The sequence below is a fragment of the Stegostoma tigrinum genome, chromosome 25, assembly GCF_030684315.1.
Source record: "Stegostoma tigrinum isolate sSteTig4 chromosome 25, sSteTig4.hap1, whole genome shotgun sequence".
Classification (NCBI taxonomy): Eukaryota; Metazoa; Chordata; class Chondrichthyes; order Orectolobiformes; family Stegostomatidae; genus Stegostoma; species Stegostoma tigrinum.
The window spans coordinates 37,692,016-37,711,630 of NC_081378.1; the positions used below are offsets into that span (position 1 = coordinate 37,692,016).

Sequence of the window (19,615 nt, forward strand, 5' to 3'; positions counted from 1 at the left end):
TTGTTATGATCTATCAGCCAAGTGGCCCAGTGTTGTCCTTTCCACATCAAAGAGTTGATGATCTGACGAAATTGAATTCGTGTGGTTGCATTGAAGACTAAAGCACAACAAATTCCGAAGGCAGAATGTGGATCATGGACCAAAATTGACAAAGCAATTTCCCAACATCCATGTTTTTAATGTTGTTGCTTCACATTGATCTCTCACCTTTAATGAAAATGGAGTCAACTCACCAGTTGTGGAGCTGGCAGTAGAACTGGCTGTGGTGGTTGTCCCTGATGTTGATGTGCTTTCTATTGAAGGAAAGGAAATGTAAACACAATCCATACGCATAACCTGAATCATGATCAATGAGTGCGATTCATAAGCATTTAGGAGGGAATGGTCAAATGGAGAGAGAATGCGTAAAAAAGATCAGAAACTAGCACACAGATGGCCAATCCAGAGGAATCCTGCTATATCATAACTTGTACAAAGAATTTGCGTCATTCTCAAACTCTCTGTCACATGGGATTTCCTGTGGTAGGCCAAGACATCGTTTCTGCTTGTAAAATCATCAAGGGCAGTCAGACACAGATTAATGTGAGTCAAGTGCAAGGTGCAGAAAAATATTTGAACATAATGACAGGTCGCCACTTGGAGTTGTAACCTCAATGTGTGGAACAAGCAACTTGATGGCAGTGATCGAATTACAACAGACGTTTCTGTGCATAGAAACAATGTGCGAGGCTAAGTGGAGTAGCAGGGCAACGGTCTCAATGTTAAATGTTTGTAGAGGCTGAATAGATTCAGTGGAAAGATTCGCAAATGTCTGCAGAAGAATCGTTCTGTCATTCTATAAAAGTCCATGATCTTTTCAGCTCAAAATATTCTACTGTTGCAGAAATAGAATAAGATACTGGAAGACCATGGGAACAGCCTTTTACCGAACAGGAGGTGAAGATTCCATCAATTCACTGGTATCTAAGGCCTTGCAATTCTTACAGACATCATCGGTACTCACCAGTTGTGGAGCCAGTGGTTGAGCCAGGAGTTGTTGCTGAGACTGTTGTGGAGGTTTGTTCTGAAATATGAGAGAAATTGAAGTTCACAACACTATGATTCAATTCCAAACTAATATATATCATTTTTTCGGCATGAAATAAGGGAAGTATCCTGGCTGGATACATTATAGCAATCAGTAACTATGTGTGAAATACACACTGAAATAGAGATAAGTGAAAGATAGCAGTTGTCCAAAATTTGAACGAATGCTGTGGGCAGTGATTCTGTTCCAACGACACTTAATGTTCAACAAACTAAGTCTTCACTCACCAGATGTGGAACTGGAAGTCGATGGTGCTGTAGTGGTGAATACTAATGTAGAAGTTGTTTCTTCTAAAAGAAAACAAATGAACTTCGAGTCAGTATATTCCTTTTTGATTTGAGGCTGCTTATTCCACCTCAAGCAGCACCCTCAGGTCATGCAGAAACCAACCGATAAAGACCAACCGGTTTGAAAATTCTTACTGCAGCCGAGAAAGCATGGCACGTGCCCAGAATAAAATAGATGGTGGATGCCACGTTCGTGTAAGGAACCGTAAGACAGTCCTTTCTTTCAGTGATTGACCAGCTTTGAGGCACTGAAACTCCCCATCAGAGCATCTTTCAAGAATATGATAATTCTTCAACTATGAGTGGAATCATTAAGAACACAGAGACTGACTTCAAGGATACTGATATGCAGATGCCTGTTTCATGTTTGTTCCTGAAATAATTCTGAATGAGGTTTGGTGAACATTAAGTCATTGTCAAGGATCTCATTTTTGCACAGCCAGAAATCTCTCTCAGATATTTTGAGTCAAGCATAAAGCCTCACATTCTGACAGATGACACTAATCATCTTCCAATCAATGTGAAATGTATTTTTCAAGCCAGCAGAGTGTGCAGGGATATGTCCAATGTGTTCTATCAGGCAACAGGCAGAGTGTTGTCCTTTCCACATCAAAGAGTTGATGAACTGACTAAATTGAAATCACGAGGCTCCATTGAAGACTTAAGCACAAGACGTTCTGAAGGCAGGATGTGGATCACATACCAAAACTGACAAAGAAGTTTCCCTACACCAATGTTTTTAATATTGTTGCTTCAAATTGATTTCTCACGTTAAATGAAAAAGGACTAAACTCACCAGTTGTGGAGCTGGCAGTAGAACTGGCTGTTGTGGTCGTCCCTGATGGTGATGTGGTTTCTATTGTAGAAAAGGAAATGTAAACACAATCCAGACACAAACTGATTCATGACCAATGAGAAAGATTTCACAGCACTTAGGGGGACATGCAAAAGGATGAGAGAATGTGGAAAAAAGATCAGAACCTATCCTACAAATGGCCAATCCAAAAGCAACCTACCATATCATAAATTGTATCAAGCATCTGTGTCATTAACCTGCTCTCTAACACACGAGTGTTCCAATGGTAGGTCAAGACTGCATTTCTGCTTGTAATAGCATCTAGGGCAGTCGCACACAAATTAGTGTGAGTTGCAAAGTGTCAAGTGTGAGGTGAGGAAACACATTTGGACAGAATGACAGAGTTTGCCACTGGGCATTGTAACCTAACTGTGTGACACAACCAATTTGATGCCAGGCATCAATCTGCATTAGACGTTTCTTTGATTAGAAACAATGTGCGAGGCTCAGTAGAATAGCAGGGCATTGGCATTAATATTAAATGTTTGGAGAGGCTGAATATTTTCAATGGGACGTATGAAAAATGTCTGCACGAGATTCCTTTTGATATTGTGGAAATATATTGACTTTTTGTGCTCAAAGCTCTCTCCTCTTGTAGGAATAGAATAAGATGCTGGAAGATCATGGGAACAGCCTTTTACCAAACAGGAGGTGAAGATTCCATCAATTCAATGGAATCTAAGGCCTTGCAATTCTTACAGGCATCATCGGTACTCACCAGTTGTGGAGCCAGTGGTTGAGCCAGGAGTTGTTGCTGAGACTGTTGTGGAAGTTTGTTCTGAAATATGAGAGAAATTGAAGTTCACAACACTTTGTTCATTTCCAAAAGATTATATGCTACGTTTCAGAATGACAGGAGGTAAGTATTTCTCCCAGATACATGGTGGAAATAAATAAATGTTAGTGTCCAAACCACCACAGAAAAAGAGAAAAGTGACAAATATAAATTGTCAAACAATTGAACCATAAATGAGCAAAGAAGTGATTCTGTTCAAGGGTCACTTCATGTTTAGTAACTGAAGTCTTCACTCACCAGTTATGGAACTGGAAGTAGACGGTGCTGTAGTGGCGGATACTGTTGTTGAAGTGGTTTCTTCTAAAAGATAAACAAATGAACTTCCAGTCAGTATATTCTTTTTTGATGCTGGGTTGGTTTTTCCTCTTGAAACAGCCCCTCCAGATGGTGTACAAACAAAGCGAAAGATGACGAGCCAGTTTGAAAATTGTGACCACAGCTGATAAAACATGGTTTATGTCACAATGAGAAGTAACGATCATTCCAAATAAATGAACCCAATTATCCATGTTACATATACTAAGACAGTGCCTTGTTTGAGGCATCAAATGGCTTTAAAGCACTGAATCTCACCAGCATACCTTCTTTCAACAACATGATGATACTTCATAGTGATACCACTGCGAGTGCAAACATTAATATTACAGAGACTGACTTCACAGACGCTCTTATATAAAAAAGTTTTCTATTTCATGTTTGTGTCTGAAATATTTCTTCATGAGGTTTGGCGAATAATTAGGACATCAATACCTGTCCACTTCAATGATTTTATTCAGTTTTCGAAAAGCAAATCAACACAGTTTCATTGTCAAGAAGCTAAAGATGACGTTTATATCAAAGTCATTGGTCTTACGGCTCATGGAAACCATCACATACCTGTTGTTGAGGTACTGGTGGAGCCAGGTGTAGTTGTAGGCGCTGTTGTTGTTCTTGTTGATGTTCTTACTGAAAAAGAAAATGAATAATATTCAATACTTAATCAACATTCACCAGAAACCAATCTGACATGAATTATGATGGAAATGGGACAATCAACTGAATTCCGATAGAATTTTTACAATGAATTGTGCCAAGTATCAAGCTGACGGTAGTAGTATGTGTTCTCAGTGAGGCTGCTGAAATTCAGAAACCGTTCCACTTGCAACAAGGTTGTGAATTGTGTTGAATGCATGTATCACTCACCAGCTGTGGAAATGGCAGTCGTCTCAGCTGTGGTACCTGTCCCTGTTGTTGTAGCTGATTCTTCTGAAGGAAAAAGAACAGAATCATCAAGTAATTTTTGAATGGCCCATGCGGCAGGATTGAGAGAAGACAATCATTCTGTCATTGAAACGGACACTGGACACAGGTATCATGAAAATTATTACAATGACCTGGCAGCTGATAGGAGCCAAAGGTCACTGCAGGAAGGTAATTGCTTTTGAGGTGTGATCACTGTTGGAGAATAGGAATTGTGCCCATCAAATTTGTTTAAAGTCAGACAATTCAAATAATCAATCTCAGAAGTTTTGAGTCAAGTGTCAAGACTGTTTGGCACCCTGAGGGAGCTCACTGCTCATCTTCCAATCAAAGTGAGAGGTATTTTTCAAGCAACCAGTTTGCGCAGGCAAACGTGTAATGCAATGTATCTGCCAACAGGCCCAGTGTTTTCTTTCTGTATCAAAGGGTTGATGATCTGACTGAGTTGAATGCACAAGGCTGGACGGAAATCTTCAGCACAGCATCTTCTTTAGGCAAGACAATGGGTGATGGACCAGAAGTAACAAAGGAATTTCCCTGTTCAGAGACTTTTTAGATTCTTGCTTCAAATTGAATCTTCATGTTTACTGAGAAAGGACTGAACTCACCAGTTGTGGAGCTGGCAGTAGAACTGGCTGTGGTGGTCGTCCCTGATGTTGATGTGGTTTCTATTGAAGAAAAGGAAATGTAATCACAATCTCGACACATAAACTGAATCATGACCAATGAGAAAGATTCAACAGCACTTAGGAGGGAGTGCAAAAAGGATGAGAGAATGTGTAAAAAAGATCAGAGCCTATCCCACAGATAGCCAATCAAAATGCATCCTACCATATCATAAATTGTGTCAACCATCTGTGTCATTAACCTGCTCTCCATCACACGAGTGTTCCAGTGGTAGGTCAAGACTTTATTTCTGCTTGCAATAGCATCAAGGGTAGTCGCACACAATTTAATGTGAGTTTCAAAGTGTCAAGTGTGAGGTGAGGAAACACATTTGAACAGGATGACGTTGTTTGCCACTGGGCAAAATGTAAGTGAAATGTGTGAAACAACCAATTTGATGCCAGGCGTCAAACTGCATTAGATGTTTCTTTAAACAGAAACAATGTGTCAGGCTTAGAGGAGTAGAAGGGCAACGGCATCAATATTAAATGTTTGGAGAGTCTGAATATTTTCAATGGGACGGATGAAAAATGCCTGCACCAGAATCCTTTTGTTATTGTGGAAATATATTGACTTATTGTGCTCAAAGCTCTCTCCTCTTGTAGGAATAGAATAAGATGCTGGAAGACCATGGGAACAGCCTTTTACCAAACAGGAGGTGAAGATTCCATCACTTCACTGGTATCTAAGGCCTTGCAATTCTTACAGACATCGTCGGTACTCACCAGTTGTGGAGCCAGTGGTTGAGCCAGGAGTTGTTGCTGAGACTGTTGTGGAGGTTTGTTCTGAAATATGAGAGAAATTGAAGATCACAACACTTTGATTCATTTCCAAACTCATATACATCATTTTTTCAGAATGAAATAAGGTAAGTATTCTGGCTGGATATCTTATAGAAATCAGTAAGTATATGTGTGAAATACATACTGAAATAGAGATAATTGAAATGTAGCAGTTGTCCAAAATTTGAACGAATGCTATGGGCAGTGATTCTGTTCAAATGATACTTAATGTTCAACAAACTAAGTCTTCACTCACCAGATGTGGAACTGGAAGTATACGGTGCTGTAGTGGTGGATACTAATGTTGAAGTTGTTTCTTCTAAAAGAAAACAAATGAACTTCTAGTCAGTTTATTCCTTTTTAATTTGTGCTGCTTATTCCTCCTCAAGCAGCACCGCCAGACCTCTAGATCGTGCACAAACACACAAAGTTTACCAGCTGCTTTGAAAATTCTTACTGCAGCTAAGTAACCATGGCATATGGCCCAAATTACTCAAATAGTGTATGCCACTTTGAAGTTAAGAACAGTAGGACAGAACCTTTTTTGAGCAATTGGCTAGCGATGAGGCACTAAAGCTGACCAGCAATCCTCCTTTCAAGAGTATGATAACACTTCAACAATTAGTTCAATCATTCTGAAAACAGTGACTAACTTTTAGGAAGCCCTATTTACAGATTGCTGTTTCATGTTTGTTCCAAAAATAATTCTGAATGCAGTTTCGTGAATAATTAAGACATCAATCTCTGATCACTTCCATCTCTTGAGTCACTTTTGAAAGAGGAAATGAATACAATTTCATTGTCAAGGATCTCAAGATGCACATCATTTTGCACAGATAGGAATCAATCTCAAAAATTTTGAGTCAAGGATACAGTTTCACATTCTGATAGATGATACTACCTGTCCTCCAATCAATGTAAAAGGTATTTTTCAAGCCAGCAGAGAGTGCAGGCAAATGTTTGTTATGATCTATCAGCCAAGTGGCCCAGTGTTGTCCTTTCCACATCAAAGAGTTGATGATCTGACGAAATGGAATTCATGTGGTTGCATTGAAGACTAAAGCACAACAAATTCCGAAGGCAGAATGTGGATCATAGACCAAAATTGACAAAGCAATTTCCCTACATCCATGTTTTTAATGTTGTTGCTTCACATTGATCTCTCACCTTTAATGAAAATGGAGTCAACTCACCAGTTGTGGAGCTGGCAGTAGAACTGGCTGTGGTGGTTGTCCCTGATGTTGATGTGCTTTCTATTGAAGGAAAGGAAATGTAAACGCAATCCATACGCATAACCTGAATCATGATCAATGAGTGCGATTCATAAGCATTTAGGAGGGAATGGTCAAATGGAGAGAGAATGCGCAAAAAAGATCAGAAACTAGCACACAGATGGCCAATCCAGAGGAATCCTGCTATATCATAACTTGTACAAAGAATTTGCGTCATTCTCAAACTCTCTGTCACATGGGATTTCCTGTGGTAGGCCAAGACATCGTTTCTGCTTGTAAAATCATCAAGGGCAGTCAGACACAGATTAATGTGAGTCAAGTGCAAGGTGCAGAAAAATATTTGAACATAATGACAGGTCGCCACTTGGAGTTGTAACCTCAATGTGTGGAACAAGCAACTTGATGGCAGTGATCGAATTACAACAGACGTTTCTGTGCATAGAAACAATGTGCGAGGCTAAGTGGAGTAGCAGGGCAATGGTCTCAATGTTAAATGTTTGTAGAGGCTGAATAGATTCAGTGGAAAGATTCGCAAATGTCTGCAGAAGAATCGTTCTGTCATTCTATAAAAGTCCATGATCTTTTCAGCTCAAAATATTCTACTGTTGCAGAAATAGAATAAGATACTGGAAGACCATGGGAACAGCCTTTTACCGAACAGGAGGTGAAGATTCCATCAATTCACTGGTATCTAAGGCCTTGCAATTCTTACAGACATCATCGGTACTCACCAGTTGTGGAGCCAGTGGTTGAGCCAGGAGTTGTTGCTGAGACTGTTGTGGAGGTTTGTTCTGAAATATGAGAGAAATTGAAGTTCACAACACTATGATTCAATTCCAAACTAATATATATCATTTTTTCGGCATGAAATACGGGAAGTATCCTGGCTGGATACATTATAGCAATCAGTAACTACGTGTGTGAAATACACACTGAAATAGAGATAAGTGAAAGATAGCAGTTGTCCAAAATTTGAACGAATGCTGTGGGCAGTGATTCTGTTCCAACGACACTTAATGTTCAACAAACTAAGTCTTCACTCACCAGATGTGGAACTGGAAGTCGATGGTGCTGTAGTGGTGAATACTAATGTTGAAGTTGTTTCTTCTAAAAGAAAACAAATGAACTTCGAGTCAGTATATTCCTTTTTGATTTGAGGCTGCTTATTCCACCTCAAGCAGCACCCTCAGGTCATGCAGAAACCAACCGATAAAGACCAACCGGTTTGAAAATTCTTACTGCAGCCGAGAAAGCATGGCACGTGCCCAGAATAAAATAGATGGTGGATGCCACGTTCGTGTAAGGAACCGTAAGACAGTCCTTTCTTTCAGTGATTGACTAGCTTTGAGGCACTGAAACTCCCCATCAGAGCATCTTTCAAGAATATGATAATTCTTCAACTATGAGTGGAATCATTAAGAACACAGAGACTGACTTCAAGGATACTGATATGCAGATGCCTGTTTCATGTTTGTTCCTGAAATAATTCTGAATGAGGTTTGGTGAACATTAAGTCATTGTCAAGGATCTCATTTTTGCACAGCCAGAAATCTCTCTCAGATATTTTGAGTCAAGCATAAACCCTCACATTCTGACAGATGACACTAATCATCTTCCAATCAATGTGAAATGTATTTTAAAAGCCAGCAGAGTGTGCAGGGATATGTCCAATGTGTTCTATCAGGCAACAGGCAGAGTGTTGTCCTTTCCACATCAAAGAGTTGATGAACTGACTAAATTGAAATCACGAGGCTCCATTGAAGACTTAAGCACAAGACGTTCTGAAGGCAGGATGTGGATCACATACCAAAACTGACAAAGAAGTTTCCCTACACCAATGTTTTTAATATTGTTGCTTCAAATTGATTTCTCATGTTAAATGAAAAAGGACTAAACTCACCAGTTGTGGAGCTGGCAGTAGAACTGGCTGTGGTGGTCGTCCCTGATGTTGATGTGGTTTCTATTGTAGAAAAGGAAATGTAAACACAATCTAGACACAAACTGATTCATGACCAATGAGAAAGATTTCACAGCACTTAGGGGGACATGCAAAAGGATGAGAGAATGTGGAAAAAAGATCAGAACCTATCCTACAAATGGCCAATCCAAAAGCAACCTACCATATCATAAATTGTATCAAGCATCTGTGTCATTAACCTGCTCTCTAACACACGAGTGTTCCAATGGTAGGTCAAGACTGCATTTCTGCTTGTAATAGCATCTAGGGCAGTCGCACACAAATTAGTGTGAGTTGCAAAGTGTCAAGTGTGAGGTGAGGAAACACATTTGGACAGAATGACAGAGTTTGCCACTGGGCATTGTAACCTAACTGTGTGACACAACCAATTTGATGCCAGGCATCAATCTGCATTAGACGTTTCTTTGATTAGAAACAATGTGCGAGGCTCAGTAGAATAGCAGGGCATTGGCATTAATATTAAATGTTTGGAGAGGCTGAATATTTTCAATGGGACGTATGAAAAATGTCTGCACGAGATTCCTTTTGATATTGTGGAAATATATTGACTTTTTGTGCTCAAAGCTCTCTCCTCTTGTAGGAATAGAATAAGATGCTGGAAGATCATGGGAACAGCCTTTTACCAAACAGGAGGTGAAGATTCCATCAATTCAATGGAATCTAAGGCCTTGCAATTCTTACAGGCATCATCGGTACTCACCAGTTGTGGAGCCAGTGGTTGAGCCAGGAGTTGTTGCTGAGACTGTTGTGGAAGTTTGTTCTGAAATATGAGAGAAATTGAAGTTCACAACACTTTGTTCATTTCCAAAAGATTATATGCTACGTTTCAGAATGACAGGAGGTAAGTATTTCTCCCAGATACATGGTGGAAATAAATAAATGTTAGTGTCCAAACCACCACAGAAAAAGAGAAAAGTGACAAATATAAATTGTCAAACAATTGAACCATAAATGAGCAAAGAAGTGATTCTGTTCAAGGGTCACTTCATGTTTAGTAACTGAAGTCTTCACTCACCAGTTATGGAACTGGAAGTAGACGGTGCTGTAGTGGCGGATACTGTTGTTGAAGTGGTTTCTTCTAAAAGATAAACAAATGAACTTCCAGTCAGTATATTCTTTTTTGATGCTGGGTTGGTTTTTCCTCTTGAAACAGCCCCTCCAGATGGTGTGCAAACAAAGCGAAAGATGACGAGCCAGTTTGAAAATTGTGACCACAGCTGATAAAACATGGTTTATGTCACAATGAGAAGTAACGATCATTCCAAATAAATGAACCCAATTATCCTTGTTACATATGCTAAGACAGTGCCTTGTTTGAGGCATCAAATGGCTTTAAAGCACTGAATCTCACCAGCATACCTTCTTTCAACAACATGATGAGACTTCATAGTGATACCACTGCGAGTGCAAACATTAATATTACAGAGACTGACTTCACAGACGCTCTTAGATAAAAAGTTTTCTATTTCATGTTTGTGTCTGAAATATTTCTTCATGAGGTTTGGCGAATAATTAGGACATCAATACCTGTCCACTTCAATGATTTTATTCAGTTTTCGAAAAGCAAATCAACACAGTTTCATTGTCAAGAAGCTAAAGATGACGTTTATATCAAAGTCATTGGTCTTACGGCTTTTGGAAACCATCACATACCTGTTGTTGAGGTACTGGTGGAGCCAGGTGTAGTTGTAGGCGCTGTTGTTGTTCTTGTTGATGTTCTTACTGAAAAAGAAAATGAATAATATTCAATACTTAATCAACATTCACCAGAAACCAATCTGACATGAATTATGATGGAAATGGGACAATCAACTGAATTCCGATAGAATTTTTACAATGAATTGTGCCAAGTATCAAGCTGACGGTAGTAGTATGTGTTCTCAGTGAGGCTGCTGAAATTCAGAAACCGTTCCACTTGCAACAAGGTTGTGAATTGTGTTGAATGCATGTATCACTCACCAGCTGTGGAAATGGCAGTCGTCTCAGCTGTGGTACCTGTCCCTGTTGTTGTAGCTGATTCTTCTGAAGGAAAAAGAACAGAATCATCAAGTAATTTTTGAATGGCCCATGCGGCAGGATTGAGAGAAGACAATCATTCTGTCATTGAAACGGACACTGGACACAGGTATCATGAAAATTATTACAATGACCTGGCAGCTGATAGGAGCCAAAGGTCACTGCAGGAAGGTAATTGCTTTTGAGGTGTGATCACTGTTGGAGAATAGGAACTGTGCCCATCAAATTTGTTTAAAGCCAGGCAATTCAAATAATCAATCTCAGAAGTTTTGAGTCAAGTGTCAAGACTGTTTGGCACCCTGAGGGAGCTCACTGCTCATCTTCCAATCAAAGTGAGAGGTATTTTTCAAGCAAGCAGATTGCGCAGGCAAACGTGTAGCGCAATGTATCAGCCAACAGGCCCAGTGTTGTCTTTCTGTATCAAAGGGTTGATGATCTGACTGAGTTGAATGCACAAGGCTGGACAGAAATCTTCAGCACAGCATCTTCTTTAGGCAAGACAGTGGTTGATGGACCAGAAGTAACAAAGGAATTTCCCTGTTCAGAGACTTTTTAGGTTCTTGCTTCAAATTGAATCTTCATGTTTACTGAGAAAGGACTGAACTCACCAGTTGCGGAGCTGGCAGTAGAACTGGCTGTGGTGGTCGTCCCTGATGTTGATGTGGTTTCTATTGAAGAAAAGGAAATGTAAACACAATCTCGACACGTAAACTGAATCATGACCAATGAGAAAGATTCAACAGCACTTAGGAGGGAGTGCACAAAGGATGAGAGAATGTGTAAAAAAGATCAGAGCCTATCCCACAGATAGCCAATCAAAATGCATCCTACCATATCATAAATTGTGTCAACCATCTGTGTCATTAACCTGCTCTCCATCACACGAGTGTTCCAGTGGTAGGTCAAGACTTTATTTCTGCTTGCAATAGCATCAAGGGTAGTCGCACACAATTTAATGTGAATTTCAAAGTGTCAAGTGTTAGGTGAGGAAACACATTTGAACAGGATGACGTTGTTTGCCACTGGGCGTTGTAAGCTAAATGTGTGACACAACCAATTTGATGCCAGGCATCAATCTGCATTAGATGTTTCTTTAAACAGAAAAAATGTGTCAGGCTAAGAGGAGTAAAAGGGCAACGGCAACAATATTAAATGTTTGGAGAGTCTGAATATTTTCAATGGGACGGATGAAAAATGCCTGCACCAGAATCCTTTTGTTACTGTGGAAATATATTGACTTATTGTGCTCAAAGCTCTCTCCTCTTGTGGAATAGAATAAGATGCTGGAAGACCATGGGAACAGCCTTTTACCAAACAGAAGGTGAAGATTCCATCACTTCACTGGTATCTGAGGCCTTGCAATTCATGCAGACATCATCGGTACTCACCAGTCGTGGAGCCAGTGGTTGCGCCAGGAGTTGTTGCTGAGACTGTTGTGGAGGTTTGTTCTAAAATATGAGAGAAATTGAAGTTCACAACACTTTGTTCATTTCCAAAAGATATATGATATGTTTCAGAATGAGAGGAGGTAAGTATTTCTCCCAGATACATGGTGGAAATAAATAAATGTTAGTGTCCAAACCACCACAGAAAAAGAGAAAAGTGACAAATATAAATTGTCAAACAATTGAACCATAAATGAGCAAAGAAGTGATTCTGTTCAAGGGTCACTTCATGTTTAGTAACTGAAGTCTTCACTCACCAGTTATGGAACTGGAAGTAGACGGTGCTGTAGTGGCGGATACTGTTGTTGAAGTGGTTTCTTCTAAAAGATAAACAAATGAACTTCCAGTCAGTATATTCTTTTTTGATGCTGGGTTGGTTTTTCCTCTTGAAACAGCCCCTCCAGATGGTGTACAAACAAAGCGAAAGATGACGAGCCAGTTTGAAAATTGTGACCACAGCTGATAAAACATGGTTTATGTCACAATGAGAAGTAACGATCATTCCAAATAAATGAACCCAATTATCCATGTTACATATGCTAAGACAGTGCCTTGTTTGAGGCATCAAATGGCTTTAAAGCACTGAATCTCACCAGCATACCTTCTTTCAACAACATGATGAGACTTCATAGTGATACCACTGCGAGTGCAAACATTAATATTACAGAGACTGACTTCACAGACGCTCTTAGATAAAAAGTTTTCTATTTCATGTTTGTGTCTGAAATATTTCTTCATGAGGTTTGGCGAATAATTAGGACATCAATACCTGTCCACTTCAATGATTTTATTCAGTTTTCGAAAAGCAAATCAACACAGTTTCATTGTCAAGAAGCTAAAGATGACGTTTATATCAAAGTCATTGGTCTTACGGCTCATGGAAACCATCACATACCTGTTGTTGAGGTACTGGTGGAGCCAGGTGTAGTTGTAGGCGCTGTTGTTGTTCTTGTTGATGTTCTTACTGAAAAAGAAAATGAATAATATTCAATACTTAATCAACATTCACCAGAAACCAATCTGACATGAATTATGATGGAAATGGGACAATCAACTGAATTCCGATAGAATTTTTACAATGAATTGTGCCAAGTATCAAGCTGACGGTAGTAGTATGTGTTCTCAGTGAGGCTGCTGAAATTCAGAAACCGTTCCACTTGCAACAAGGTTGTGAATTGTGTTGAATGCATGTATCACTCACCAGCTGTGGAAATGGCAGTCGTCTCAGCTGTGGTACCTGTCCCTGTTGTTGTAGCTGATTCTTCTGAAGGAAAAAGAACAGAATCATCAAGTAATTTTTGAATGGCCCATGCGGCAGGATTGAGAGAAGACAATCATTCTGTCATTGAAACGGACACTGGACACAGGTATCATGAAAATTATTACAATGACCTGGCAGCTGATAGGAGCCAAAGGTCACTGCAGGAAGGTAATTGCTTTTGAGGTGTGATCACTGTTGGAGAATAGGAACTGTGCCCATCAAATTTGTTTAAAGCCAGGCAATTCAAATAATCAATCTCAGAAGTTTTGAGTCAAGTGTCAAGACTGTTTGGCACCCTGAGGGAGCTCACTGCTCATCTTCCAATCAAAGTGAGAGGTATTTTTCAAGCAAGCAGATTGCGCAGGCAAACGTGTAGCGCAATGTATCAGCCAACAGGCCCAGTGTTGTCTTTCTGTATCAAAGGGTTGATGATCTGACTGAGTTGAATGCACAAGGCTGGACAGAAATCTTCAGCACAGCATCTTCTTTAGGCAAGACAGTGGTTGATGGACCAGAAGTAACAAAGGAATTTCCCTGTTCAGAGACTTTTTAGGTTCTTGCTTCAAATTGAATCTTCATGTTTACTGAGAAAGGACTGAACTCACCAGTTGTGGAGCTGGCAGTAGAACTGGCTGTGGTGGTCGTCCCTGATGTTGATGTGGTTTCTATTGAAGAAAAGGAAATGTAAACACAATCTCGACACGTAAACTGAATCATGACCAATGAGAAAGATTCAACAGCACTTAGGAGGGAGTGCACAAAGGATGAGAGAATGTGTAAAAAAGATCAGAGCCTATCCCACAGATAGCCAATCAAAATGCATCCTACCATATCATAAATTGTGTCAACCATCTGTGTCATTAACCTGCTCTCCATCACACGAGTGTTCCAGTGGTAGGTCAAGACTTTATTTCTGCTTGCAATAGCATCAAGGGTAGTCGCACACAATTTAATGTGAATTTCAAAGTGTCAAGTGTTAGGTGAGGAAACACATTTGAACAGGATGACGTTGTTTGCCACTGGGCGTTGTAAGCTAAATGTGTGACACAACGAATTTGATGCCAGGCATCAATCTGCATTAGATGTTTCTTTAAACAGAAAAAATGTGTCAGGCTAAGAGGAGTAAAAGGGCAACGGCAACAATATTAAATGTTTGGAGAGTCTGAATATTTTCAATGGGACGGATGAAAAATGCCTGCACCAGAATCCTTTTGTTACTGTGGAAATATATTGACTTATTGTGCTCAAAGCTCTCTCCTCTTGTGGAATAGAATAAGATGCTGGAAGACCATGGGAACAGCCTTTTACCAAACAGAAGGTGAAGATTCCATCACTTCACTGGTATCTGAGGCCTTGCAATTCATGCAGACATCATCGGTACTCACCAGTCGTGGAGCCAGTGGTTGCGCCAGGAGTTGTTGCTGAGACTGTTGTGGAGGTTTGTTCTAAAATATGAGAGAAATTGAAGTTCACAACACTTTGTTCATTTCCAAAAGATATATGATATGTTTCAGAATGAGAGGAGGTAAGTATTTCTCCCAGATACATGGTGGAAATAAATAAATGTTCATGTCCCAACCACCACAGAAAAAGAGAAAAGTGACAAATATAAATTGTCAAACAATTGAACCACAAATGAGCAAAGAAGTGATTCTGTTCAAGGGTCACTTCATGTTTAGTAACTGAAGGCTTCACTCACCAGTTATGGAACTGGAGGTAGACGGTGCTGTAGTGGCGGACTCTGTTGCTGAAGTGGTTTCTTCTAAAAGATAAACAAATGAACTTCCAGTCAGTATATTCTTTCTTGAGATAATGGGAACTGCAGATGCTGGAGATTCCAAGATAATAAAATGTGAGGCTGGATGAACACAGCAGGCCAAGCAGCATCTCAGGAGCACAAAAGCTGACGTTTCGGGCCTCGACCCTTCATCAGAGAGGGGGATGGTGGGAGGGAACTGGTCTTTACTCTCCATCTTCGGTCCGCCTCCCCCTCTCTCCCTATTTATTCCAGTTCCCTCCCACCATCCCCCTCTCTGATGAAGGGTCTAGGCCCGAAACGTCAGCTTTTGTGCTCCTGAGATGCTGCTTGGCCTGCTGTGTTCATCCAGCCTCACATTTTATATTCTTTCTTGATGCTGGATTGGTTGTTCCTCTTGAAACAGCCCCTCCAGATGGTGTACAAACAAAGCGAAAGATGACGAGCCAGTTTGAAAATTGTGACCACAGCTGATAAAACATGGTTTATGTCACAATGAGAAGTAACGATCATTCCAAATAAATGAACCCAATTATCCATGTTACATATACTAAGACAGTGCCTTGTTTGAGGCATCAAATGGCTTTAAAGCACTGAATCTCACCAGCATACCTTCTTTCAACAACATGATGATACTTCATAGTGATAACACTGCGAGTGCAAACATTAATATTACAGAGACTGACTTCACAGACGCTCTTATATAAAAACGTTTTCTATTTCATGTTTGTGTCTGAAATATTTCTTCATGAGGTTTGGCGAATAATTAGGACATCAATACCTGTCCACTTCAATGATTTTATTCAGTTTTCGAAAAGCAAATCAACACAGTTTCATTGTCAAGAAGCTAAAGATGACGTTTATATCAAAGTCATTGGTCTTACGGCTCATGGAAACCATCACATACCTGTTGTTGAGGTACTGGTGGAGCCAGGTGTAGTTGTAGGCGCTGTTGTTGTTCTTGTTGATGTTCTTACTGAAAAAGAAAATGAATAATATTCAATACTTAATCAACATTCACCAGAAACCAATCTGACATGAATTATGATGGAAATGGGACAATCAACTGAATTCCGATAGAAATTTTACAATGAATTGTGCCAAGTATCAAGCTGACGGTAGTAGTATGTGTTCTCAGTGAGGCTGCTGAAATTCAGAAACCGTTCCACTTGCAACAAGGTTGTGAATTGTGTTGAATGCATGTATCACTCACCAGCTTTGGAAATGGCAGTCGTCTCAGCTGTGGTACCTGTCCCTGTTGTTGTAGCTGATTCTTCTGAAGGAAAAAGAACAGAATCATCAAGTAATTTTTGAATGGCCCATGCGGCAGGATTGAGAGAAGACAATCATTCTGTCATTGAAACGGACACTGGACACAGGTATCATGAAAATTATTACAATGACCTGGCAGCTGATAGGAGCCAAAGGTCACTGCAGGAAGGTAATTGCTTTTGAGGTGTGATCACTGTTGGAGAATAGGAATTGTGCCCATCAAATTTGTTTAAAGCCAGACAATTCAAATAATCAATCTCAGAAGTTTTGAGTCAAGTGTCAAGACTGTTTGGCACCCTGAGGGAGCTCACTGCTCATCTTCCAATCAAAGTGAGAGGTATTTTTCAAGCAAGCAGATTGCGCAGGCAAACATGTAGCGCAATGTATCAGCCAACAGGCCCAGTGTTGTCTTTCTGTATCAAAGGGTTGATGATCTGACTGAGTTGAATGCACAAGGCTGGACGGAAATCTTTAGCACAGCATCTTCTTTAGGCAAGAAAATGGGTGATGGACCAGAAGAAACAAAGGAATTTCCCTGTTCAGAGACTTTTTAGGTTCTTGCTTCAAATTGAATCTTCATGTTTACTGAGAAAGGACTGAACTCACCAGTTGTGGAGCTGGCAGTAGAACTGGCTGTGGTGGTCGTCCCTGATGTTGATGTGGTTTCTATTGAAGAAAAGGAAATGTAATCACAATCTCGACACATAAACTGAATCATGACCAAAGAGAAAGATTCAACAGCACTTAGGAGGGAGTGCACAAAGGATGAGAGAATGTGTAAAAAAGATCAGAGCCTATCCCACAGATAGCCAATCAAAATGCATCCTACCATATCATAAATTGTGTCAACCATCTGTGTCATTAACCTGCTCTCCATCACACGAGTGTTCCAGTGGTAGGTCAAGACTTTATTTCTGCTTGCAATAGCATCAAGGGTAGTCGCACACAATTTAATGTGAGTTTCAAAGTGTCAAGTGTGAGGTGAGGAAACACATTTGAACAGGATGACGTTGTTTGCCACTGGGCGTTGTAAGCTAAATGTGTGACACAACCAATTTGATGCCAGGCATCAATCTGCATTAGATGTTTCTTTAAACAGAAAAAATGTGTCAGGCTAAGAGGAGTAGAAGGGCAACGGCATCAATATTAAATGTTTGGAGAGACTGAATATTTTCAATGGGACGGATGAAAAATGCCTGCACCAGAATCCTTTTGTTATTGTGGAAATATATTGACTTTTTGTGCTCAAAGCTCTCTCCTCTTGTAGGAATAGAATAAGATGCTGGAAGACCATGGGAACAGCCTTTTACCAAACAGGAGGTGAAGATTCCATCACTTCACTGGTATCTAAGGCTTTGCAATTCTTACAGACATCATCGGTACTCACCAGTTGTGGAGCCAGTGGTTGAGCCAGGAGTTGTTGCTGAGACTGTTGTGGAGGTTTGTTCTGAAATATGAGAGAAATTGAAGTTCACAACACTTTGATTCATTTCCAAACTAATATACATCATTTTTTCAGAATGAAATAAGGTAAGTATTCTGGCTGGATATCTTATAGAAATCAGTAAATATATATGTGAAATACACACTGAAATAGAGATAATTGAAATGTAGCAGTTGTCCAAAATTTGAACGAATGCTGTGGGCAGTGATTCTGTTCAAACGACTCTTAATGTTCAACAAACTAAGTCTTCACTCACCAGATGTGGAACTGGAAGTATACGGTGCTGTAGTGGTGGATACTAATGTTGAAGTTGTTTCTTCTAAAAGAAAACAAATGAACTTCTAGTCAGTTTATTCCTTTTTAATTTGTGCTGCTTATTCCTCCTCAAGCAGCACCGCCAGACCTCTAGATCGTGCACAAACACACAAAGTTTACCAGCTGCTTTGACAATTCTTACTGCAGCTAAGTAACCATGGCATATGGCCCAAATTACTCAAATAGTGTATGCCACTTTGAAGTTAAGAACAGTAGGACAGAACCTTTTTTGAGCAATTGGCTAGCGATGAGGCACTAAAGCTGACCAGCATATCTCCTTTCAAGCGTATGATAACACTTCAACAATTAGTTCAATCATTCTGAAAACAGTGACTAACTTTTAGGAAGCCCTATATACAGATTGCTGTTTCATGTTTGTTCCAAAAATAATTCTGAATGCAGTTTCGTGAATAATTAAGACATCAATCTCTGATCACTTCCATCTCTTGAGTCACTTTTGAAAGAGCAAATGAACACAATTTCATTGTCAAGGATCTCAAGATGCACATCATTTTGCACAGATAGGAATCAACCTCAAAAATTTTGAGTCAAGGATACAGTCTCACATTCTGATAGATGATACTACCTGTCCTCCAATCAATGTAAAAGGGAGTTTTCAAGCCAGCAGAGAGTGCAGGCAAATGTTTGTTATGATCTATCAGCCAAGTGGCCCAGTGTTGTCCTTTCCACATCAAAGAGTTGATGATCTGACGAAATTGTTTTCATGTGGTTGCATTGAAGACTAAAACACAACAAATTCTGAAGGCAGAATGTGGATCATAGACCAAAATTGACAAAGGAATTTCCCTACATCCATGTTTTTAATGTTGTTGCTTCACATTGATCTCTCACCTTTAATGAAAATGGAGTCAACTCACCAGTTGTGGAGCTGGCAGTAGAACTGGCTGTGGTGGTTGTCCCTGATGTTGATGTGCTTTCTATTGAAGGAAAGGAAATGTAAACACAATCCATACGCATAACCTGAATCATGATCAATGAGTGCGATTCATAAGCATTTAGGAGGGAATGGTCAAATGGAGAGAGAATGCGCAAAAAAGATCAGAAACTAGCACACAGATGGCCAATCCAGAGGAATCCTGCTATATCATAACTTGTACAAAGAATTTGCGTCATTCTCAAACTCTCTGTCACATGGGATTTCCTGTGGTAGGCCAAGACATCG

The 19,615-nt window shown here is 39.9% G+C and overlaps 1 protein-coding gene across 1 annotated transcript; it reads right to left on the bottom strand.

Annotated features, from left to right (window-relative positions):
- Window positions 1-922: 922 nt before the first annotated feature.
- Window positions 923-19,422, bottom strand: LOC132210973 (mucin-2-like). The gene is made up of 28 exons (XM_059654774.1): window positions 19,285-19,422; window positions 17,984-18,120; window positions 17,280-17,416; window positions 16,615-16,677; window positions 16,309-16,377; window positions 15,345-15,407; window positions 15,031-15,090; window positions 14,251-14,310; window positions 13,586-13,648; window positions 13,280-13,348; window positions 12,642-12,704; window positions 12,328-12,387; window positions 11,548-11,607; window positions 10,883-10,945; window positions 10,577-10,645; window positions 9,939-10,001; window positions 9,624-9,683; window positions 8,846-8,905; window positions 7,677-7,736; window positions 6,881-6,966; window positions 5,580-5,716; window positions 4,874-5,010; window positions 4,209-4,271; window positions 3,903-3,971; window positions 3,264-3,326; window positions 2,949-3,008; window positions 2,145-2,230; window positions 923-1,063 (listed from the first exon to the last, which is right to left on the bottom strand). Exons 1-28 carry the CDS (start codon window positions 19,420-19,422, stop codon window positions 923-925), a joined length of 2,259 nt encoding a protein of 752 aa, XP_059510757.1.
- Window positions 19,423-19,615: the final 193 nt, after the last annotated feature.

Coding starts and splice junctions, on each gene's coding strand:
- LOC132210973 (XM_059654774.1), bottom strand. CDS start 19,422: ATGATTCAGGTTATGCGTATGGATTGTGTTTACATTTCCTTTCCTTCA. Junction 11,608..12,327: donor AACCACTGGCTCCACGACTG/GTGAGTACCGAT, acceptor TTTCTTCAATAG/AAACCACATCAACATCAGGG. Junction 6,967..7,676: donor AACCACTGGCTCCACAACTG/GTGAGTACCGAT, acceptor TTCCTTCAATAG/AAAGCACATCAACATCAGGG.